Source organism: Mustela nigripes, chromosome 8 (assembly GCF_022355385.1).
Source record: "Mustela nigripes isolate SB6536 chromosome 8, MUSNIG.SB6536, whole genome shotgun sequence".
NCBI classification, from domain to species: domain Eukaryota; kingdom Metazoa; phylum Chordata; class Mammalia; order Carnivora; family Mustelidae; genus Mustela; species Mustela nigripes.
Genome location: NC_081564.1, coordinates 71280278 through 71305754, shown reverse-complemented (window position 1 = coordinate 71305754; position 25477 = coordinate 71280278). Strand labels below are relative to the sequence as shown.

Sequence of the window (25477 nt, the reverse complement as noted above, 5' to 3'; positions counted from 1 at the left end):
TGAAGCTGAAATGTGCTAACACAGAAATACTGAAAGTAAAGTTCCTACTGATAAGAACATACAACTGAGTTTTGAGTCTTTATATACTCATCACACCTTTACCCTTTGATCTCAAAGGAATTTTGGAATTAGGTTTGTCAAATTTTTTTTCATACTCAACTAAAAATTCCTTTTCTACCTAACACTTTGAAATATACCTAAAAGGGGTTGATAAAAAATTTATATTCTCACGGCAATTTTAAAAACCTTTAATTGTTCCATAGTCTGCTTTTAATTTTCAGCTCAGCAATCTAAATACTGTTGTCACCCTTTTACTCCTGGGAAACTCAAAATAAAGAATACTAAAATATTTCACATGTAATTAAATCAATTCTTTGGAGAATTTCATGACCATTTATCATTTAGATTTTTCTAAGTTGACTCTCCTATACATTTCTTTTTTTAAAAAGTTGGAATCAATCATTTTAAATTCCCTTTTTAGGTAAATGACTAAGCTTCCATATTTAACACAAAAGGAAAAATACTCCTTTAGTAACTACAATCAAGTTTCTTAAAATATTAGGTGTAATATAAAAATTTAGAAGGCTTATCTTATTTACAACTGGAGATATCTTCTCGCAAATGACAGTACTAACCAAATCAGTGCTGTTCAGTATTATAGCATAATCCCTTTGCAAATGCTTTTTAAGCATACTAATAAACATATATGCAATTAGATGTTTATTATGATGCATTCATCTTCTCTGCTTTCTATAGAATTTGTGTCACAGTGGATTTGTCTAAGCCTGGAACATGATCAACCCAGACCCACCTAGCATTCATCTACTTAAAATCTGCATTTTTAACAGCCACCATACTTTCATTGTCAAAGTAACATCTTATTTGATTACATGCAAACTGTATGTTTTGAAGCAATAATCAGAAAATAGAATGTTGGTAGCAGAAATACCTCCAGAGTAAACAAAACAAACTTAACGGCCAGTGAGTCTCAAACTGGGCAAAAACAATTGCATGGTGGTAACTCTGACTCACTGGTCAAAAAACAAAAAAACAAGGTTTATTATTGTATCTTTGCTAGATACTACAATTTGGGCAGTGTTAATTTGTACTGTTTGTATACAGACACTCATTCTTTCATTTCATCAGGCTTTTAAAATATGCTTTATGATTTAATTCCTAGTTTTGTTAGTAAAGGTGTTTTCTTGCTTATTAGTTTAGTTGGTTAGAAAATGCGAAACTATAGAGCTCTGTTGAGTTCCAGCTAAAGACAAATTTTATAGATTGCTTTAAACCATGTTTAGCTCTTACAAAATAGCCTTATAATACAGAGCTGCTTCTGGATTTTCCACATTCATTTTAAGTTTACTTAACAAACTGCATAAAGCAATTGGTCACTGATCTTAGAATTTTTACTAGTTTGAGCTAACCCCAAAACTAAAATCTGAGAATATCAAAATATTAAATTTTCAAATGTACTCCCAAAAAATATTTTGTAAACTCTTATGTGATATCAAGATTATCTTACACACACAAAAAAAAGAAAAAAAAAAGATTATCTTACACAGAATCAAAATCAATGCATTAGTTAAATGAGTTTTTCTTTTGGATTTCACAACATAAAACGTTCCTTTTGCACTGTATCATCCCATTATTAAACTGTTATTTGCATGTACCACATACCTTAAAATATTTATAAAAATTAAAGGTAACATATATGGAGAAGTTACACCATAACAATTTTGATATTCCTTTAGCCAACTTAAAAGTAGATGCTACTTGTATCAAAAAGTCTACTTAAAGAGATTCTGTATAGAAACCAGGAAGAGTTTCCTAATAATCCAGAGCCAGAAGATAAAATGATGCAGATGCTCAAGAAGATTAAGTCCACATAAGCTTCAATAGCAGACAACATCCATCTTTGAATATTGGACATTTGCTGGCCTGAAGACCAAAGTCAGACTGTAGGACACAGTGTGGGTCCTCTCAGTTCACATTCTGGTATCTTGGCATAAAATGAGGATAGGTCACAAAACCTACACACGTTTTCAAGTTTGTTTTTTAAAGAATATATAATACTTGAACCAATCACAGAATAATGCATGGCTTATAATTTCTTTGTCAGTTTAAGCAACAGGAAAAACAATACATCTTTGCTCTGTGATGACTATTTGTTGGACCGTTTTATTTTCCTCTTCACATTTTCGGTGACTGTTTCCCACTGGTATCATCAACCAGGTCTCTCAGGCGAGATAAATGGTGCAAAGCCCTTCATTAAAAAGTATAAAACACATTATAAACCAATATTAAGGACTGAAGAGACAATGCAGACAGCAACTAATGGTGGATTACATTGTTTATTAACTTCAAAATTAGTATGAAAAATGAATTTATAGAATAAGTATCAAACATTTAGAACTTTTCTTTATAAAACCTTGAGATCTGAATAACTGAGGGCTAAAATAATTCATTTAAATTTTATAAACATTTACTTAAAAAAATAATGTTTTTGACATTCAAGGGTTTTTTTTTTGAATGTTTGCCAAGAAGTTTAATAATAATAGGTTTTGTTTGCATAACACTTAACATTTTGTTCATGTCATTTTTACAACAGCTTTGTGAAATTATACCTTTTCTTTTGGAATACTGTTTGTATCATTTAAGAAAGTACATTCATTAAGACGTATATTCAGGAGAGCTAAAATTTAAAAAATAGCACTGAATGATCAATTACAGTTGAGGAAAACTCATTTTTAATGAGCATAAAGGGAATCAAATGAAAATTTCATGGTATAATACCAACAACCTGGGTTTTTTCCCTCTAAAATAAAGCTAAGGGGGTGCATGGGTGGCTCAGTTGTTAAGCGTCTGCCTTCTGCTCATATCATGATCCCAGGGTCCTGGGATCGAGCCCCACATCAGGTTCCCTGCTCAGTGGGTAGTCTGCTTCTCCCTTCCAGCTCCCCCTGCTTGTGTTCCCTCTCTCATTGTATCTTTCTCTGTCAAATAAATAAAATCTTAAAAAGTAAAAATAGGGCGCCTGGGTGGCTCAGTGGGTTAAGCCACTGCCTTCGGCTCAGGTCATGATCTCAGGGTCCTGGGATCCAGGCCCGCATCGGGCTCTCTGCTCAGCAGGGAGTCTGCTTCCCTCTCTCTCTCTGCCTGCCTCTCCATCTACTTGTGATTTCTCTCTGTCAAATAAATAAATAAAATCTTTTTAAAAAAAAAGTAAAAATAAAAATAAAATAAAGCTAAGATTATAGGTCAAGTCTCAGTGGAGAAAACTTAATAATCTATCAAATAAAACCAAGAAAAGAGGGGCCCTTAATTTTCTAGTCTTGCTCAAAAAATATTCTTTTTTTCCTCTCCCCTATTATTCATTCAGATCCCTAAAGACCATCCAGAAAATGTCAGTTAACCATTTTTCAGGTCTCTGACAAATAAGAGACCAACAAAAATACGTAATGTAACAACTGTTAGTAATTTCTAAATTGAGTTAAAAGGTGATGACTACAAAACCCTATTTTTATGGTCTCTAACACAGGTTTCGTAAATGTGTATTAAATAAAATACTGCTAATTACTGCATTATATATATTTCCCTGCACCTTACTTCTTGGACAACTTTACTCAAATGTAACAAGAATCTCGATTTGGGGGCATCTGGGTGGCTGAGTGGGTTAAGCCTCTGCCTTTGGTTCAGGTCCTGAGCTCAGGGTCCTGGGATTGAGTCTCGGATCGGATCGGGCTCTCTGCTCAGCAGGGAGCCTGCTTCCCCCTCTTTTTCTGCTTGCCTCTCTGCCTGTGATCTCTTGTGATCTCTATCTGTCAAATAAATAAATAAAAGCTTTTTAAAAAATCTGGATTTTGCCACCCTTAACTTCAGTTAAGTTTTGAGATTCTCATCTTCATTAACTAAATGACAACAAATTACCCAAAGTTACTATACAGTCAGAGGTAAAATTAATTAGACTCTATCATTTCTACAGCCTATAGTAGTATCTCTTTATCAAAAATTATTTTCTTCCTAGAGACATACATTTATCAGAAAGAAGATAATGCATGAATATGCTTTGGACTTAGATTTATCTTTTTCTTTTCAGGCATATCATTTAGCAACCTATGATTCAAAAGAAGAAGGGAAGGGGCGCCTGGGTGGCTCAGTGGGTTAAAGCCTCTGCCTTTAGCTTGGGTCATCTCAGGGTCCTGGGATGGAGCCCTGCATCGGGCTCTCTGCTCAGCAGGGAGCCTGCTTCCCCCCTCCCCCCCGCCTGCCTCTCTGCTTATTTGTGATCTCTGTCAAATAAATAAATAAAATCTTAAAAAAAAAGAAGGGGCACCAAGTTGGCTCAGTCAGTGGAGTGTGGAGTGTGACTCTTGATCTCAGGGCCATGAGTTCAATCCCCACACTGGGTGTAGAGATTGCTTAAAAATAAAATCATAAAAAAAAGGAAGGAAAGAAAAGTGAGAGGGAGGGAGGTGTAAGCAGCTAGAGTCTTACCTTACTGTTTACAACTCTGAGGGCCACAGACCCCTTGGATTTAGAGGGTTTATGAAATTGGATGGGGGGGAATCCTCATCTTTATTTTCACGAAATGCTATCTGTAAATTAGCATTTCCTTCCATTATGAATGTAAGCAATAGACCAAAATCTGTGACCTCATGTCACAGAAATCAGAGGTATTTTTTATCACATGTAGTCACTGCAGGTATCTCAAAATACCTTTTATATTTACCACTACTTAAAAATTATAATAGTCATATATAATAGTTATAAAATTACATTGATTATTAACCCCATTGCTAAAGCATATATATTCTAAGTCTTTCTCCCTATAGTCTGAAAGTTTTTATGACACAACTGGCCAACTATTAGACAACTCTGAACCTTGTTGTTCATCCATTGAAGAGTGAAGTCTTCCTGGTGACCCTGAGATTGATGCTTTCCAATATTCCCTTACTCTGTTTGCTGATCAACATGTGAAAGGTAAATAAAAAACCACAGCATGGTTTAACACTTTTATTCAAGTGATGTAAAAGGCCCTCAAACTAATAGGTTTTTACAAAATGAAATTTAACTTATCTATATTTTAAATATCTTATTTAAATACATTATTTATGTCTTTACAAAACAATGTTAGGGAGAAAGAAGAACAATGGGAAGGAAAGGGAAGAGTGTAGTATGATGGGAATAAAAAAAAAAAAAAGCTACGTAGAAATGTAGCTTCAGTCCCCCTACACAATCAGTCAGCAGTTCCTTTGGTTTAACCTCTATCTACTTTGCTAAGAATAAGGCAATCAATCTACTTAGACAACAGGCTATCAGAAGGGATTTGCTATTATGTGTAGGGACAAGTGCAGAATAAAATTATAGAAGGAAGTTATTCTTGAGTTTCTTCTCTAAAAAAGTGAAAAAGGTAGTTAATGGGGGAAAATATCAATTTAAGAGTCATGTTACATACAACATTGAATATCATCTTAGAAGTTGAAATAAAACTCATGTCTTATAGTGAGAAAGTATCTATCAATGAGCATTAGAATAAACAGAAATCAACCCACCGAAATCCAGTAATGGACTGATTATATGAAGGCAATTTAACTATATTTCAACTTACTCACTGATATCTTACATGAGGTTTCCTATTAGTACTGCTATATTGGCTGCTCTTAAGTACTGTTTACTGGCCTATATTCAGCCTAGTGTCCAGCAACAACTGAACAAACTGCCGACAAGTCCTAGGTTTTAGTAGAGTACATTAGAATAAGAGAGAAATCTTTACTCTAGGATAATGTTTTGCAAATCTGAGAGATAATTCTGTCTATTTCTAGCATATAATGAAGACTAGAAAATCGAGCAAGAGAAGAGAACTGAGAAACAGGACAACTTTCTAGCTATCATTAAGTCTTCAGAGCATGGCCCTTAGTATTGAGAACTATAAAATGTTACACATTCTTTTCTAAATTATATATAAAACAATATATTCCAAAGCCAATACAAATTATTTTTGGATGATTGATGATTTTACAATCCTTTATAGCATATAAGCAATATGCTATTACTCATTCTTCACAGCCAACCTGGGTAGAGCAGCTGGTGGCTTACATGACATATAAGATTCTAGAAAAGTCCCCTACTCAAAAACCACAAGTTTTTCATTTGCTAAGATGACAAGCTTCTCTTATTGAGGTTTTAGTTAATAAATTTTATTTAATAAATAACAGTTAATAAGGTTTTAGTTAATAATATGAGTTCCTAATATGTAATTGCATAGGACAAAGCTAAGAATTATAAGGATACAAAACAATTACAGTTTATATTCTTACTAAAAGCAAAATCCCTCCGGGAAAAAAACAAACCATTTTAAGCTACTCAATCATTTATACTTCAAGTCCAATCAGTCTTCCTAGAGAGCAGTTATTTCTAATGGAAGAACATAAGAAAACTGAGTGTCCAACAGAGTAAACAGAACCCATACTAGAGAGCTTGACGTTTCATAAGGCTAACGAAAGACATTTTAAAACTGGTTAGCTATCAAACTGTTAAAAACAAAAACTATTACTTGAGGGGTGGGGAAAGACCTATTTAGACTTTCCTTCTTGGGAGAGGTCATTAAAGCACCCAAGGTACAATCTGCAACTTCTGAAGAAGCTGAGTCTGTTTATTTTGAATTACGAAAAGATGACTATAAACCTAACCAGAAATATTTGAATTTCAAATTGTCCTCAAATTATCTACAGATTAAAAATAACGAAAACATGTACTAATATAACTTTTAAAAGTTTAAACTGACTTCATAACAGTACAAATGTCTTACAGATAATACCTTTGAAATGTAAGTAAAAACCAAATTAAGATTGCCCCAGCTTATCCACCAGAATCAATAGCTAAACAAAATATGAATCTTACGCTCTGAAAATGGCATTCTATATATAGGTAAGATTATTGGTTGTGTAAGCTAGAAAAAAGTTACTATTTTTTAAATGATTTTATTTATTTATTTGATAAACAAAGATCACAAGTAGGCAGAGAGGCAGGCAGAGAGAGAGAGGCAGAAGCAGGTTCCCTGCTGAGCAGAGAAGGATCCCAGGATCCTGTGATCATGACCTGAGCTGAAGGCAGAGGCTGTAACCCACTGAGCCACCCAGGTGCCCCAAAAGTTACTATACTATTAAAAAAAATTCTGGAGGGGAGGGTTGCCTGAGTAGCTCAGAGGGTTAAGCCTCTGCCTTCAGCTCAGGTCCTGATCTCAGAGTCCTGAGATCGAGCTCCACATTGGGCACTCTGCTCAGTGAAGAGCCTGCTTCCCCCTCTTTCTCTGCCTACTTGTGATCTCTCTCTCTCTGTGTCAAATAAATAAATAAAATCTTAAAAAAAAATTCTGGGGCACCTGTGTGGCTCAGTCATTAAGCCTCTGTCTTCAGCTCAGGTCAAGATCCCAGGGTCCTGGGGTGGAGCCTCGCATGGGGCTCCCTGCTCAATGGGAAACCTGCTTCTCCCTCTCTCACTTCCCCTGCTTGTGTTCTCTATCTCTCTGTGTCTCCCTCTATCAAACAAATAAATAAAATCTTTAAAAAAAAATTATTTTAGCTAATAGTGAAAGTATCTACAATTAATACCAATTTTTATGGTAATTTAATTACTTATGGGCCAGTGTTCATCTTCACCAAGAAAAACATCTTCTAAGCTATGTACTTTAACTCAGAAAACACATTTAAGTCTGTGACACGAATTCAATATAAATGCTTTTAAGAGGGTCGCCTGGGTGGCTCTGTCAGTTAAGCAGTTAAGGTTAAGCGGCTGCCTTTGGCTCAGGTTATGACCCCAGGATCCTGGGATGGAGGCTCCCTGCTTAGTGGGGAGTCTGTTTCTCCCTCTCCCTCTGTCCCTGCCCCCTGCTTGTGCTCTCTTATGTTTGCTCTCTCTCTCTCAAATAAATAAATAAAATCCTTTTAAAAAGTGTTTAAATAAATAAATAAATGCTTTTAAGAGACTTGGAAAGCCTGAGGTCATCCACGAAGTTTAAATTTTAAAGCACAATGAGGTCTTTATCCTAAATAATCAGTTGAGACTCTGCACTAGCCTAAATGGATAATGTACCACTATCATTAATAAAAGGAGTGTTAGGAACACATGCTATAGAATCAAACTATTTGTTTTGAATCCCATTGCTACCTCTTACTAGCTATGTGACCTTGGATAGTTACTTTATTACTTGATCTTTATTACCTGATCTGAATTATGAAAATAATGATAGTACTTACCATCATAGGGTTGTAAAGATCACATGAATTATATTCAAAAGCACTGACACTGACACTTGGTAAGTGTTCAATAAATGTTAGTTTCATTATTCACTGATTCTTACTAGATAGGAACACTATACCCAAGGACTATGGGTATTTAATTCCACCTATCATCTTCTGATTGCAAAGAAATGGATAAAACCGGTATGTATCCATAATATATTCAGAAAGTAGTAGAGAAAACTTACTTTTGAAGTGACCTAGTAATAGGAAGCATACTTTCTTTCAACTGTAATTTAGAGAAATTATCTTCCGAAACCTATAAAAACACCAAATATAACAAGATATTGAAAATATTATGTAACTATAAACTTAAGTACCATTTAATATGAGAATAAAAAGAACAATAAAAAATATTGTCCGTATTTCCAAGGAAATAATTCTAGGAAGTAATTTTCAATGAAGCATTACCTATTTTCTCTTTATTCTAGGGATGCCTGGGTGGCTCAGTTGGTTAAGCATTCACCTCTGGCTCAGGTCATGATGCCAGGGTCCTGAGATCAACTCCCATGTTGGGTTCCCTGCTCAGTGGGGAGCTTGCTTCTCCCTCTCCTCACTCTCCCCATTCCCTGCTTGTGGTCTTTCTAATAAATAAAAACCTTTTATTTATTTTTAAAGATTTTATTTATTTTACAGAGAGAGGGACAGTGAGAGAGGGGGAAGCAAGGGGAGTGAGAGAGGGAGAAGCAGGCTTCCCGCTGAGCAGGGAGCCCAATGTGGGGCTCAATCCCAGGACCCTGGGATCATGACCTGAGCTGAAGGCAGATGCTTAATGACTGAGCCACCCAGGTGCCCCTAAATAAAAAATTTTTAAGAGATTTTATTTATTTATTTGACAGAGAGACACAGAGAGAGGAACAGAAGCAGGGGGAGTGGGAGAGGGAAAGCAGGCTTCCTGCCAAGCAGGGAGCCCAATGTGGGGATGGATCCCAGGGTCCTTGGCTCATGACTGGAGCCAAAGGCAGATGCCTAACGACTGAGCCACCCAGGCGCCCCCCCTAAATAAAATGTTTAAAAAAATAAATAAATATTTGCTCTTGATTCTAAAAAGTAACTACTATTTAAGATTCATCTTTCAAGTATGCTTCTAAATGTATGTCCAATAAAAATAAAACCTTGACTTGAAATTATAACTGTAAGAACAAGGTTACATCTCAATGATGTCTAAAAAAGGATGGAATACACTCTATTTGTTAATCATTCAAATGTATAGACAAAAATTAAGTTAATACAATTCAGGGTGTGACAGTTTCGAAGAGGTGATCCATTAATTTGTAATTAAAACTGAATTTCAGGGGTGCCTGGGTGGCTCAGTGGGTTGGGGCCCCTGCCTTCGGCTCAGGTCATGGTCCCAGAGTCCTGGGATCGAGCCCCGCATCGGGCTCTCTGCTCAGTGGGGAGCCTGCTTCCTCCTCTCTCTCTGCCTGTTTCTCTGCCTACTTGTGATCTCCATCCGTCAAATAAATAAAGTCTTAAAAAAAAAAACTGAATTTCATAAAGCTCTAATGAATAAGAATAACAAAACAGTGACAATAAAAATATTTATTAAGTATACTTATTAATATACTTATATTTATTAAGCTATTTTTTAATCAGGTTCTAAGTACTACATAATAAGTACTTCACATAGTTTATCTCAATTTATCTTCTCAACTTCATTTTACAGAAGAGGAAGCAGAAACTAAAAAGGTTAAGTGATTTGTACAAATACTGCACTTGCTAGTTAAGTGGTAGAATTAGAATTCACAATCAGATTTGGGAGAATATAAACCCTCTGTAAACACTGTACTACTGTGAAGAAAATTCAATCCCTAGAGAAGAGCAGTCCAAAGCACAAAAATTTCTAAGTTCCTAGAAAATACACAAAAACCCAATGGTTTTAAATGATAAAATTTCATATCAACTATAAGAAAAGCCAAACTCATGGTAACAAAACAAAATTTCAGAAAACAAAAGTTATGTGGAGAAGTATAAGTTGAAAAGGTTTTCTAGGCCTCCCCAAATATAAATACAAAGAGTTGGATTATACAAATAATTTTGTAGAACGTTAAAAAACAACTCCTGTAATTCTCCCATACTACAGTTGTAACATTGTTAGATCTAAATAAGATGCTGTATTTCTAACCAATCATGAACTAAACATAACAATCCATTTAGGGTTACACACAACTACAGAAATCTATTAGTATTAATTTGAGTGAGTTAATTTCTGAAAAAAATAACAGCACAACTCTACAACATGTGTTTTGTGGCATGTTTATTAACATAAAACCATAGTGGTCAAGCTGAAAAAGATCTAGAACAAAATCATATCTTCATAGATCTCAATTCACATTCACAGGTCTCAATTCATAAATCAAGTTTGTACTTACTTGCTTAATCTCCTCTTCCAGTTCTGCTGTTTTATTCCGATTAAAACTTTCCTGTACTGCTTGAAGATTAAATAACATTTGTTTCAGGGCTTCAACAGGACCATGATGTTTCCCTCCAGAAAGGGTACAGCTCTGAGATTAAAATAGATGAATGATGAACCAAGCAATTCAGGGAGGAAAAAGTCATATTTTGTATTATTTTCCCCCAATATAAAATTAGTGCAAAAAAACCAAACAATAAAAGTCAATAACATATTTTGAAAAAATCAAAATTATAACTCAACACCTCCCCTTACCCAGTCCCCAGATGAGTTACTTACAGACAACCATTATTAAAGTTTGGCAGTATTCTTTCTAGTCTCTGCTCTTTTCAAAGAAACAGTACACCTTCACATTTGCAATGCATTTATTCATACATTTAAAATCATAGATTTTTAGAAATGAAAGATCTTCAGAGCTCAGGTAGGTCAACATGCTTTTTGGGTATGTAAATGAAGGTGGTTATCAGCGGAATGAGGACTAGAATTTCAAATACAGCATTCTATAAACAATTTATGTTTTCACACAAAGAATGCTAGTTTATCACCTATTCATTGACCACACATTCCTCACTACCTAAAAAACACTCATATCTCAATTATCACTGATTTTATGTGTCCAAGGAGGGCAACAGCACTACAGGTCAGGATTCTTTTAAGAGAATCTATAAGGGATATTTTTAAACTTCTTTTTTTAAAGTCTTCTTACCAAACAAATATTTTCCAGAGTACATATTACATATATCTTCAATATTATGCTATACATATTTCACCAAAATTTTTTAAATAAAGGAAAATAAACGGGGCTTAAAGATCCAACAAGCCTTGGGGCACCTTGGTTGCGCAGTTGCTTGAGCATCACACTCTTGGTTTTGGCTCAGGTCATGATCTCTGGGTCACGGGATTGAGCCCCCTGTGTCAGGAAGTCTGCTTGGGATTCTCATCCTTCCTTCTCCCTCTGACCTTCCCTACCTCTATTTCTTTCCTCCTCAAATAAAAATAAATCTTTAAAAAACAACAACAAAAAAGGATCCAATTAGTCTTATACTCCTGATTCTGATTCTTGTGGACACCACCTGAAGCATCATCTCTAAACTACCTCCAACTAGCACTGACTTAGAAGAATTTCTAGCTGCCTGATGCCAACCATAAGGGTCACAAAAGCTTGCCTCTGGAGTGAGTTTTTCATGCAAACTAGTGATCAGAGTTCCAAAAAAGAAAACAATGAAACAGATTATAGAACTGTACTATTCACTAATGAATATTTAATAAATGTTGCTATGACTGACAGCATTTGTCCTGAGGGGTGCCTGGGTGGCTCAGTGGGTTAAAGCCTCTGCCTTGGGCTCAGGTCATGATCCCAGGGTCCTGGGATCGAGCCCCGCATCGGGCTCTCTGCTTGGCCTGCTCTCTCTGCCTGCCTTTCTGCCTACTTGTGATCTCTGTCTGTCAAATAAATAAATTAAAAAAAAAGAATTTGTCCTGAGAATCATCATTAAAACCTGGTAGTGAATGTCTTAGCTTTTTGTATAGCTCTCTCAGAACTATAGTAATGTTTCACATATTCTAATAACCAAATAATTTAAACCAAATACAATGTGGTTTAAACTCGATATATACAATAAAAGTGAACCACCTAATAGTACTACAATTGAACAACATGACCACAATGAAATGGGTTGGAAAGAAAATAATTAACCAAGGTAACTTTGGAAAGCAATACTTTGACTGGATATAGTAAGGCTAAGATAAAAAGAACTATACATAAATAATGTGATCTAGTTAGTAAATTGTTTCTTACAAGTATATGGATTAACAATTGTCAAAGTAGGTGTATGCTAAGAATACATGAATAGTTAAGGGATTATGGATAACAGATGGGATTCTCATCAGTGGAAAGAATTACAAATAAGGAACAGGAAAGGCTAAAATCCCCGTAGAACTGGACTGGAGTCAGAGGTATCAGTATGAATGCATGATTTTATACATACATATAAAATATACAGATATAGAAATCCAGATATACATACCTAGATTAGTAAACATACATGTTTCAGATCTGCCTGCTGAGAAAGTCTAGAATGAATAACATCCCAGTAGCAATAAGCACATCTAGTGCCCAGATCTGTTTCTAACTGCCATTTTCCAATTAAAAAAAAAAACAAAAAAACCACCATGGCCCCACAGAGAAGTGCTCAAAAAAAAGGATAAGAACATGTCAAAGGACACAGGGGCCAACCTGAAGTAACTCAGGAACTCCTTATGGCCCAAACTGGAACAATTTGAGCAACAAAATAACAATATTGTATTAAAAACTTAGAATAATTATAATATATGGGGAAAAAAGGAACAGGTCTTCATTCTACAAGAATTTCAATTAAAAGAAAAGAAGATCCACCAATGGGTGCTAAAATTAGTGAGTGAAGTTTTGAGACTCTTTGCACAGTGTCAAAGTATCTCCCCATATTTATTAAATACAAGGAGAAACTAATTTTACTAGAGAGAGGGCCAGTAAACACCAAGTATTCAAGGTTAAAATCATAAGCATTAACATAATTTCATATATTATTACATTAACACATTGCTGTGGACTGAATGTGTGTCCCCCTAAAATTCTTATGTTGAAGCCTAATCCCAATGCAATGGTATTTGGAAAAAGGAATTTTGTGAGGTAATTAGGTCACAAGGGTAGAGTCCTCATGAATGGGATTAGTGCCCTCATAAGAAGAAACACAAGAGAGCTTGCTTCCTCCCTGTTCTCTGCTTGTGGGAGAGCATACGGGGAAGATGGCCATCTGCAAACTAGGAAGCAGGACCTCACCAGACACCTTGATGCTGGACTTCTCAGCCTCCAGAACTATGAGAAATAAATGTTTAAGCCACCAGGTCTATGCCATATTTATTACAGTAGCCTGACTAAAACACATATCAGTAAATCAATGATATCAATGTATTGTGAACCCTCTGGTATGATGTACTGAAAAGGGCATAGCATAATTTCTGTTGCATTCTTGCCAAAACAATAACCTCATTCTAATCGAGAAAAACCTTCAGACAAATCCAAATTGAGGAACTATCTACAAAATAACCAACCAGTTAGTACTCTTAAAAACTGTCAAAGGCATGACAGACAAGGACAGACTGAGGAATTGTCACAGACTGAAGTAGATTAAAGAGACAAGACAACTAAACACAATGTTGGACCTTGGAACAGGACACTGGTAGAAAAACTAGTGAAATCAGAGTAAGGTCTGTAGTTTAGTTAATAGAATTCTACCTATCTTAATTCCTTGTTTGTGATCATTATAGTATGGCACGTGAGATAACATTAGGGAAGCTGAAAGAAGGGTGACAAGAACTTTCTGTACATCTAAAATTGAAAATGAAATGAAATAAAAACATGAAATAAAATGAAATAAAAACAACCTGGCAGTGAGATTATGTGTGTAGTGGCAGGGGAAAAGGGACCAGTTGGTTAGTATTTAATACTCATCCATCTTAAACTTAAAAGAACTGCCAATTTGTTCCTCTATCAGTGCTCTTTACCTAAGTAAATGCCACCACCCAATCTTTTAGCTGCTTGACTAAACACCTTGGATTCATTCTTTGAATTCTATCCTCATCCTACTAGGTCTACCTTCAAAATACTTCCAAGTCTGCCCATTTCTGACTTCCTTCAATGCACCCACCCTACGCCAATCCTATCCAGAAAGACTAAAGTTTCCTAACTGGGTTCCCTGCTCCTTTACAAGCTCCTTCTCTGTACTCCATACAGCTGCCATTTTATATATATATATATATATTTTTTTTTTTTTTTTAATTTATTTGTTAGAGAGAGAGATACAGAGCGCAAGCACAGGCAGACAGAGTGGCAGGCTAGAGGCAGAGGGAGAAGCAGGCTCCCTGCTGAGCAAGGAGCCCGATGTGAAACTCGATCCCAGGACGCTGGGATCATGACCTGAGCCGAAGGCAGCCGCTTAACCAACTGAGCCACCCAGGCGTCCCAGCCATTTTATATTTTAAAATGTAGATCTCATCATTTCACTCCTCCACTCAAAACCCTCCAGTGACTTCTCATCTCACTGAAATAAAACATAAAATCTTTATTTCATCACTTATAAGACCCTACATAATCTGGTTCCTGATCACCTCTCCACACCTTACCTCTTACCATCCCTTCCCTTGTTCATTCTGATTGAGCAACCCTTTTGGACTCTAATATTCCTTGAACATGCCAAATGCAATTCTGCCTTGGGGTTTCTGCACTTACTATTACCTCTACATGTAAAGATATTTCCCCCATGTGTATCTGGCTTATTCACTCATTTTAGATTTTTGCTCAAGTATCACCTCATTAGAGGTCATCCCTGACAACCCTAGCTAAAATTATACCCTCATTTTCCTGTCCGAACTAATTTTTCTTCACAACACTTACAGTATTCCCTTATATATCACATATTATATTTTTGTTTAGTTTTTCTAATTGAAATAAAAAATCCAAGACACAAGGATTTCCTCTTATTCACTACTAGGGATACAGCTCCTAAAAATGTGCTTAGTACTCAAATATCTGCCAAATAAATACTTGATAATTAAGCTTAACTTACCCAATATCTGCTGTAATATCTTACACAAAGTTCCAGGGTCAAACATATTATGACAGCCTCTACTTTCTCTAGTAAATTCCACAGAAGGAGTTCATTTTAGTATATTTTTCGGCTAACTTTTGAGGACTTAACCTCTCAAATCTTCCATATTTTAAAAGTATGATTTCAATATTTAACAGCCATGGCTATATTTCTATGTCAAATGATATATACTTTCATATGTGCACATATACACATTTATACTTTATTTTAGGGTTACTTACAAGATGCACATATGCTGATTTTGCAAAACTGGACAATAATTTTCCTATTTTAAATTTTATCATGATAGATTTATCATATTTTCTTAGAAACGGAACTCTCAATAATTAACAGTTGTATGGTAAAATATAACTTACTCTATAATGATACGCTTTATAAATTGCCCCCCCCAAAACATGATAATTTAAGCTCTCCATGATAATTTAAGTTCTCTGTAGAGTTCAGTCCCAGGTCCCTCTACTTTAGAATATTAAAACAAAATTATCAATAATTGTAGGAGTGATGGTTTTATGCATTTGTGTTAAAAGAGGGAATTTGGGTGACTGGGTGGCTCAGATGATTAAGTGTCTGCCTTTGGCTCAGGTCATGATCTCCAAGTCCTGGGATGGAGCCTTACATCAGGCTCGCAGCTCAGCAGGGAGTCTGCTTCTCCCTCTCCCTCTGCCTCTCCCCCAGCTCTCTCTCTCTCTCAAATAAATATATAAATCTTAAAAAAAGAAAAAAAAGAAAAAGGAAATTTTAATCTTTTTTTGTTTTTTAACAGCTTAGAAATTAAAATTTGTATATTAGTCATAAATCCTCTTTTAATAATTAAAAAAAACTTTTAATAAGTTAAAAAGATTTAACTTCACCTACCTGATTATCATTATTTAAAAAATCATCAAGGAACCCTTTAGCACACTTTGCCCTTGAAGTTTGTTGAGGACTATCATCAGAGTTAACAGGAACAGGAGATTTGCTAAATAGGATTTAAGGATATAAGATAGTAATTTAATTAAGTACCCAATTTATAAAAATTCACGTATAACTAAATGGTTATCATTTAAACAGAAATAGTCACCAAGAAACAACCATTATAGATATGATTCATATTGACTTTGCTTGGTAATTCCCTCATCTTCTGTCTGAACTCATACGAAAATCTAACCCTTCCTATCTCCTTGTTTCTCCTTTAAAGCTTTAAGTTAAAACTATAAAGAAAGTAAAAAACATTAGTCTTTAAATAAATAAGCCTTCAACTATAGGCTATACTCTAAAAGCTGTTTGGTTCAAAATAAGCAGTACACTTTCCTAAATAAACACAGTTAGTTACCCAATGATAGTAAAAACCCCCCACAAATATATGAGTTTCTACTGGAATGGCAGGTACATCCTCTTCCATGTCAAATAGGACTTACCCTCCAGAATTAGCATTTACAAAGAGGACAAATTACTTTGGGAAAAATACTAATTTTGAAATTAAAATTCCAAAGTTCAAATCCCAATCCCACTATGTGATTACATAAAATTTATTTATCTAAATTTCAGTTTTATATTTATAGTCCCACTTATCTTACAGAAGTATTGCATAAATTAACTCTATGTACCTGTAATATGTAATAAATGCTCAATAAATATGTTTATTTCTTGATGTTTCAAGGGACAGTAGAACAAAGGATAATCTCAGCAAAAGCCAGAAATTTCCCAAAACAAATTCTATTAGTCACAGAGAATAAACAAACTCATTCTCTCCCTTAATTCATATATCAATATAAACTATGTTTCTAGTAATGCTTGGGTGGCTCAGTCAGTTAAACGTCTGCCTTTGGCTTAGGTCATGATCCCAAGGTCCTGGAATGGAGTCTCACACTGGGCTTCTTGCGCAGCAGGTAGCCTGCTTCTCTCTGTTCACCACTCCCCTGCTCCCCTGCTCATGTGTGTGGGATTGTTTTCATTCTCTGACAAATAAATAAATAAATAAATAATCTTTAAAAAAAGAAAAAAAAAGTGTTCCTAACTCAAGTGCTCAGATACCTAAGAATCCTTCTCTAACATTTAAATGTCACAATTCCATTTTTTTCTTAATGATTAACAGTGCTTCATTATTGGCTCATTTGATTTGTAACTTACTATGAGCTTTTCTTGCTCCTAAGTAATCTTTTTGCCCATCCTTTAGGAAAGGAGTTTGCACATCCATCCTACCATCAAAAAGCATTTACCAGATTACTGAAGATGAGTGTGGGGTACATAAGGATTCACTATACTATTCTTCTACTTTTGTATTTTTTTGAAATTTTTCATTTTAAAAATGTTAAATAAAGAAAAAGTAATTATCTGATTGTGGTTATGTTCTACCTTCTGGTATAATCCTTGAATACTTCCTAGACAATTTTTGTTTTGATGATAGATTGACAATAAGTTGTCAACATGACACTTGACTGAGGTCAGGTCTATTCCTTCTCCTCACAATCCATCATTCATTTTATGTACAAACATATCCATCACAATACGAATTCAATCTTCCAAAAGTCAACATCTATACATTAAGTACTGGACCAAACCAATGATTGTAATAATAATCATACAAGCATAAATTATATATTCTAATTACATAATGCACTACACACATTCCAAAATTTTACTGGTAAATACCTCTGATACTGTTTGCTCACCTATTTGAGTGCAAGTGAAAGCAAAGTACTACAGTTATAGTACTTTACAAAGGCGACCTCACGAGAAAGTAAGAAATTAGAAAATAAGTTTAAGAATTAAGTGAGCTAGTTAATAATCCAAGTTTTAAAAAATAAAGATACTATTGAACCAACAATTGAGAAATGAAGCGAAATATGGAAAAAAATATTCTGGATAATCATCGCCACTATTAACAACTACAAGAAAGCCTATCATAAGTCAGAAATTGTCTTAAGCAGGGGTGCCTGGGTGGCTTAGTTGTTAGGCATCTGCCTTCTGCTCAGGTCATGATCCCAGGGTCCTGGGTTCGTACCCCGTATCAGGCTCCCTGCTCAGCGGGAAGCCTGCTTCTCCTTCTCCCACTCCCCCAGCTTATGTTCCCTCCCTCGCTCGCTATGTCTCGTGACAAATAAATAAAATCTTTTAAAAAAAAGTGTCTTAAGTACCTTATATATATTTTCTAATCAAACGAATTCTCATAGCAACACCAAATAGAAAAATAATTTATATAAGGTCTTATACAAGGTAGAAGTAACTTGTACAAAGTAAAATTTGTACAAAGCAGTAGTAATTTGTTAAAAGCAGAAGTATAACTTATACAAGATGTTAGCAAAGAAGTCACAGAGCTGGGATTCCAAACCAGATTTATACTGAGTGTCCACATTAAAAAAAAAATAAGATGTTCCTGAGAAGTGATAAAAAATGGATACAGGAATTAACAGACTCTGTCTATAACAGACTATAAAAGAATGAAAGTTTAGACAACAGAAGATGATAAATTTTCAGAGCCTAAAGCAGGATACAGGGTTACCAAGAATGCATTTCTGATGAGTTCAGATGTAAAAATATTACTAGGGAAAAAACTCTCCTACTTAAGCTCAATTCTTACTCCACACTCATAGGTATCTAGGTAAACACTGCTTTTAATTACTCTGAGAAGCTATGCAGGAAGGTTAAGCATACAAATGAAAATAATCTTAGAAACTATAAAAATTTATACCACAGACCATACAAAAATTACACTGCTGTTTAAGGAAAATAACTAAGCAAAAGTAAAAGGTAAATGAAAACAAGTGGATAGCTGCATAACTCCACATATGGAGAGAATATAGAAGGAGAAAGAACTTATTAGCTATGATTCTTCATATTAAACATAAATCACTATTTTATAGTACAACACAAGAAACATGTAACAAAGACAAGTTATATAATGTGCCTAAGGTTATGAAACATTACACCATCTTGTGGTAACAACTAAGAAATGCAATTTAAAGAAAACACAAAGCAATGTTCTATAAAATTAACATTCATTATTATTAATTATCATCCATTTATTTATAAAATAAATAAGCTGTTCACATGACATTTTTCATTTGGAAAACTAAGAAATTCTTTCATCGTAACTTACGTACAAAGTAACAGGAATATTTTCCCATGATCTTTCTGCTTCAAGTTTATCTAATGAACAAGGACTATCATCCTTTTTTGTAGACTTCGGTAACTCTTTGGTACAATGCTCTAGATTTCTCTTGGCCTTCAGGATAAGCAATTCAATTTTGTCACCTAATTTAAAAGATCAAATTCTTTAAGAGAAAAAAACAAATAGCACAGCAAACTCTAAAAGGCAACAAATAATTCAGACTAATTTGGAATATACACATAACTGTAACAATAAACTTTTTTAATATGACATTTCGAAGAAGAAAAGGGGAAAAGACATTTCCTAGGCACAAAATGCTACACGAAAGAAGACCATTAAGTGTTCAAAAGATTTATCATTTCATCATTACATCAAGAATATAGCATAAAAGCTCCTAGACATTAGGTCAAATTTACAGCACTTCCTTTGATTCTTAAAAACAAAGCAAAGCAAAACAAAACAAAACGAAACAATTACCACTGAATGGCTTTTTGGTTTGTCCTGGGAGAAGTGGATTCTCACACTGACACTGGCTATGTTCAGAATCACATTTATATTCATTAATTAATCCTTTATCAGCACTCAAGGAGTCTGAAATGTTTGAGGGTTCAAAAGAATATTCAAAACTATCTAATTTATTCATAAGCCGAGAAGTTCTTTGTGCCTGGTAACTATGTCTAGGGGAACACTGATCTTCTTTAAATATTTTAGAAATCCTTTTTTGACTATTTGTGTCGGGTAGCAAGTCTTGATGGTGGAGCCAGACTGGGTATGTGAAATCAGGTAGACTAGTTATTCCTGAAACATTAAGGTCAGATTTCTGGCTAGTGAGCCATCTTGGGTAATTCTTTTCAAGTTTGTGTTCTGAACTGTCTTTGAAAGACAACTTCTTGGAAAATGATAAAGATGGATCAGAAACGTATTTATTAGTCTTATTCACAAGTTTTGGGTTTTTTAGCCTACCACGTTGCTTTCCATTTTTATTTATGTATACAACAGGAGTAACTAAGTTATCTTTGCACATGGGAGTGGAAGGTTCCTGAAAATTTTGATTCTTTTCAGTATCCAATGAGCTCGGTCTTCGAATGCATTTCTTGTTTTTCTTGCTATTTCGGTGACTTGATCCAATGCAAGTTAAAGAAAATGACCCATCTGCTGGAAGTTTTAATAGATCATCAGTTGTTAGGCTAATGCAGTCTATGTCATTAACAGTCATTCTTCTACAAGATAAGGACGAGAAGCTTTTTTTGGGATCAAGATTTTCAAAAGCTGAAAAACAAAGCGCAGTTGTTTATTTTCCTCATTACATATAACAATACTTCATAATACTCAAAAGTAAATAGAATTAAGAATTTAAGAATCAGGGGCGCCTGGGTGGCTCAGTGGATTAAGCCACTGCCTTCAGCTCAGGTCATGATCTCAGTGTCCTGGGATCGAGCCCCGCATCGGGCTCAGAGAGCCTGCTTCCCCCTCTGTCTCTGCCTGCCTCTCTGCCTACTTGTGATCTCTCTCTCTGTCAAATAAAATAAATAAAATCTTTAAAAAAAAAAAAGAATTTAAGAATCATTTTTGCTGCTTCCCTTTATCTTCACTAAAGCTTTGATTCAAAATATAAAAGATATAGGTTGATGAAATACAATGTGCTTTTTCTTTATATCTCTCTAATTTACTTTAAGTTCTACACTTTTCTTTCCAACTCCTAAATTTTCCCTCGTTCTTTAACTTACTGTTTCTTCAACTTTTCTCATCATACCTGATGTACTAATACACTCACATTAATATTGGTCACTTAAAATTGGCTGTAACCTTGAACTAAACTAGGTGGAAAAATGGTTTGCTTTCTGCCTACAAAACCTGCAACAGCATTAACACAAAGAGAACAGCTGTTCTAATACTCTTCTGGAATATAGTGCCCACATACTTCTAAGAGTTGAACGCAAATTTTTTCCATACAAGGGCCATTCCATAAGTACTTATCTAAGTGTTACCTGGGTTATCAACAGATGTATTTTCCAAACTTGTCTTTGTGGAAGACTTATCAAGGTAAAACTCTTAACATCTTATATATTATCCCACAGAATACAGATCAGGAAGACTAATAGAGTCTTATTAATTGGGATTAATCAAGAATGAATTCAGAAAGACAGGTTTGTTTAAATTAGTTAATTTAATTGGTTTGTTTAAATTAGTTAAACTAGATAATAAAACCTAGAACCACCATGTCAATGCTATTTCCATTATGCTGTAATAAAATAGCTTAAGGGTTTAGGATCTACCACCTGCTGTTATTAGTTGTATTCATCACCCTCCCTCCAAGGTCACAAGATTTCAGCTGAAAATTCGTGAGACTCAAGAGAATTACAGAACCATTTAAGAAAAATACCCAGACCTCAATATTATAAAAGTCATTTTTACCCTGAAGGAAGAAAAAAGTGTCTAGCTTTTTAAGACTACAATGCATCTCTCAAATACTTCAAATCAGTGTACTAAAATAAAATAAAATAAAATAAAAAATAAAAGCATACCATTGTTTGGTCTATAAATATAGTTGGAGAATTCGGGCATATTAGCAGAACATCTATCAATGTTAATCTTTCCAGTGCTTGCACCAGGATACATTTGGCTTAAATCAAAATCATCAATATAGGCCTGTAGAGCCTGAGAGGCAGAACTGTACAGTTTATCCTTATACTGAAAAGAGTCATCAGATTTAGAGGAATTACTACCACTCAGGCTGCAGCTTGCTAACAGAGAAGATACTGAAGATTGCTGAGAACAAACTCTGTGTTTTGTAATTGACTTTGCCATGGCTTCCTCAAAATGGGTTATTTCTATTCATTTCTCTCAATATCTGTAATACAAAAACAATAGGTTAAGGTTCCATTAAAAGGAGTAACAGCCATACAGAGAGAAAATTACTAAATATGTAAACTTTTTATAATCTTTAAAGAATAAAATCCATTCTATCACCCTTTTAAGGCAATGAACATTATAGATTTTCTATTATTGTCATTATTGTGAGCTCCCTCATCATTGATTTAGAAACATTTATTGAGTACCTACTATGTTCCTGGAATTTTGTATACATAATTATCTGAGAATAGTACCAAGGGAAGAGTACTCACAATTTTTAAGCCCTAAAAACCTCTGAGGTACAGTATTTTCTTATGGGGATAGATTCTATGACATCACAATACCTAACATTCCCTTATATAAAATATTTTTCATTTCATAAGCCTACTATCATGCATTACAGATAGGTGCTCAATAAATTTTTAAAGGCATCAGATGAGGTATTAGAAACAAGAAAAGAATATTCTCTTTCAATGTTGTAAATGTCAATATGCAACTTTAGCCAAATCTTTCCCCCAGCAAAACTCAAGAACAAAATAATTTATAATATTTAGTATAAAGAAATAAACTACCAAGTTTATTGAGCTAGCAAAATGCTCTTTTCCTAAGACATTATCATTGTCTCACCATTTATGGCAATACTCTTACCATTTCCACTTATGTTAAACACATTCACCCTTTCTTTCAAAAGAGACTTAGATAATTTGGAAATTGACAACATATTCCTCTCACTGGAGAGGAATTACTAACATTGAGAGAATTCCTGCCTACCTTAGGATAGTAATAGTATCTACATTTGAAAAAGTAAAATATAACAAGGCTTCAGTACATGATGTGGCATTCTTTTAAAAAATTAGACCAGTGGAAATGGATCTTCTGTATTAAAAACGAAAAATTATTGTCTAGGACTTAATACACCCTATAAAGCTTTAAAGTTACAATGTTTAACTTTCGGCTATAATTTTAGGAAAAAACGTTTAAGTTATAACAACTTCTAATGGAGTCTTAATAACTATCAAATTTGACTTTAAAATACTGATAGTCTTCCATTCAAAGACAGAGTAAAACATCATCCTGCCTCAGCTTTAGAGCGTGCATCTGCCTCTGTAAGAGAGCTGACAGCAGCCAGGGGCAGCAGCAGCAGAACACAACAGTTATTTAGCCTCTTTGATTTCCTGGAATGCTGCGATGTTGGTGTATCTCTAAAGAATAGCTAGACTAAATCAGCTTTGTTCTTTCTTTACCCCTTACACTAATGATGTCTAAATTTTCTCAGGAAAACATCGCTTTACCAAACATTTTCTCCCTTATTCCAACACAGTACAGGTCACCAATTTAGTTTTGAAAACAAAAGTTTGTTTTAAGCTGTTGGATTACACTTCTCAGTAAGTGGGTAATCACATTTATTTTAATGCACAGGAGGCAGAAAGAAAATCCACAGTCAATTTTTATTGTGGAAAGCTTCCAAAAGTATACAGAAGTACGACGGAGAGTTTGGTAAAACCTCATGCACCCATCACCCTTCCTCAAACAGTTACTAACACACCCCAACTTTATCCAGCCACTTCTCCCCACTTCCGCCACAGGATGATTTGGAAGCAAATCCGTGTATCTTACCATTACTTCCGCAAACACTTCCGTTCTCATCTCCAGAAGGAAATCCATCATTCCGAAGAATAAAATGCTAAACGTAAAAAAAAAAACGCAAAAAAAAAAAAAAAAGTCAACTACCTTTGATTCAAAAACATAATGTTCAGTGTTAAACAGTGGGTACAGCTCACCGGAAACGCGCACCTTCCTAGAAAACAACAGCTCCGTGATTTCTGTTTTGAAACCGAACATTTGTTTATTCGACAGCAAAACGACAAGCCTTCTTGAGCCCGGAAAGCGAGAATCGCCGGCGGCCCCGCACCAGAGCGTCTCTCCTCACCCGACGCGTTGGGGTTCAACCCTTCCGCCCTTTCCGAGGAAACACCCCCCGCTCCGGGATTCCAGCACCCCCGGCAGTCACAGACACAGGCTTCCGTTAGGTACTTCCACTCAGAACCATTGATTCGGCAGCAGCCGAGAGCTCCCCCGTGGGCGGACGGAGTTTTTCCGAGGTGACCCCGCGTAAAGCCCAATGCCCCCCGCCCCGGCCCCGCCGTCGTCAATAGACGCCTGGAGTCTCAAGAGGCCCACGTCCAGTCCCCTCCGTCTCGTTCCGGGACCTTGCCCCGCTCGGGAGCTTCCCGAGAAAGGTGTTTTCTTCCCACCCGGAACGTCCATCGCGCTCTCCCTCAGGAGACTTCCTCTCCCCTCCGCGCCACCCTGATTCTAGCTTTTCCCACGGGCTGTGGCATGGGGCGCCTCTCGAAAATACACCCCCTTGGGGGGCCACACTCACCGACCAAAAGAGAGAAAAACGCACACGTCCACAACTCTCCACCAAAAGTCCGCGCCTGTTACCGTACGGCGGTACGCGACAAAGCATCCCCGACCCGGACACCGCCCCGCCTCAGGCTCTGCTTGCTGGAAGCCTCCTCCGCCGTCACAGCGGAGCACGACGCCCGCGCTCACTTTCAAACTGATCCAACATGGCGCTGGCTTGCGGTGCGCATGCGTGGCGCTCGGCGCCTGGGGCAGCTGGGCCAGGGGAGGAGGCCGCCAGGAAAAGTGGGAGCTGCGGGGCGTTTGGTAGCACTCCATGCTGGGAAGTGTAGTTTCTCCCGCCTCATCTTTCTGGATGCGGGTGGGGATGGGGATCTCCGGACTGCTTCCCTGTCGCTCTCCCGCACGCTCTCCCCACCACCGTCATCCCTCCTCAGGGCCACTCAGCGCTGACGACAGGCTGAGCTTCCCTCCGCGCGCTCCCCGGGAGTAAGGGGATGAGGTGGGAAAGGAGACTGAGGGGCTCTGGCGGCTGCCATTTTGACCTCAGCCTTCCTTCCGGGTTTCGGAGCACCCCCTCCCAGGATAAGACACCATCTCCAGCTGGGTTGGGAGTCCCAGATCACTTCCTTACCCCCTTCCTCAGTTGCCTCCCACATCCCATTCCAGAGACCGGCACTCCTGGGCTTGCAGCCAGTCCCTCACACTCAGCAGATGCGGGTTTGGAGGAGGGAGTTTGGCCAGGGACGGGATTTAACAAATTCCTTGGGGACCTTGATTCCCAGGGAAGAATGGCAGTGACCCA

General features: G+C 36.2%; 1 protein-coding gene across 3 annotated transcripts; it reads right to left on the bottom strand.

The window, feature by feature from the left end:
* Positions 1-232: 232 nt before the first annotated feature.
* Positions 233-25391, bottom strand: C8H18orf54 (chromosome 8 C18orf54 homolog). Of its 3 annotated transcripts, none has more exons than XM_059409700.1 (9): positions 25307-25391; positions 23920-23986; positions 21975-22300; positions 19927-20718; positions 19442-19592; positions 16215-16317; positions 10673-10804; positions 8489-8559; positions 233-2266 (listed from the first exon to the last, which is right to left on the bottom strand). In XM_059409700.1, the coding sequence occupies exons 3-9, from the start codon at positions 22255-22257 to the stop codon at positions 2194-2196; spliced, it is 1605 nt and encodes a 534-aa protein (XP_059265683.1). In that variant the 5' UTR covers positions 22258-22300; positions 23920-23986; positions 25307-25391; the 3' UTR covers positions 233-2193. The 3 variants fall into 3 exon arrangements, with proteins under 3 accessions (XP_059265683.1, XP_059265681.1, XP_059265684.1); XM_059409698.1 differs by lacking the exon at positions 25307-25391 and adding an exon at positions 24689-24778; XM_059409701.1 differs by lacking the exons at positions 8489-8559; positions 25307-25391 and adding an exon at positions 24689-24778.
* Between the last annotated feature and the right edge of the window lie 86 nt (positions 25392-25477).

What these genes read in the sequence shown, in the direction of transcription:
- C8H18orf54 (XM_059409700.1), bottom strand. Translation starts at nt 22,257, where the DNA reads ATGGCAAAGTCAATTACAAAACACAGAGTTTGTTCTCAGCAATCTTCA. An exon ending in TATTTATAGACCAAACAATG is followed by an intron (nt 20,719 to 21,974) that starts GTATGCTTTTAT and finishes TTTGTTTTTCAG; the next exon opens with CTTTTGAAAATCTTGATCCC. An exon ending in TTTTAAATAATGATAATCAG is followed by an intron (nt 10,805 to 16,214) that starts GTAGGTGAAGTT and finishes TTTTAATCTCAG; the next exon opens with AGCTGTACCCTTTCTGGAGG.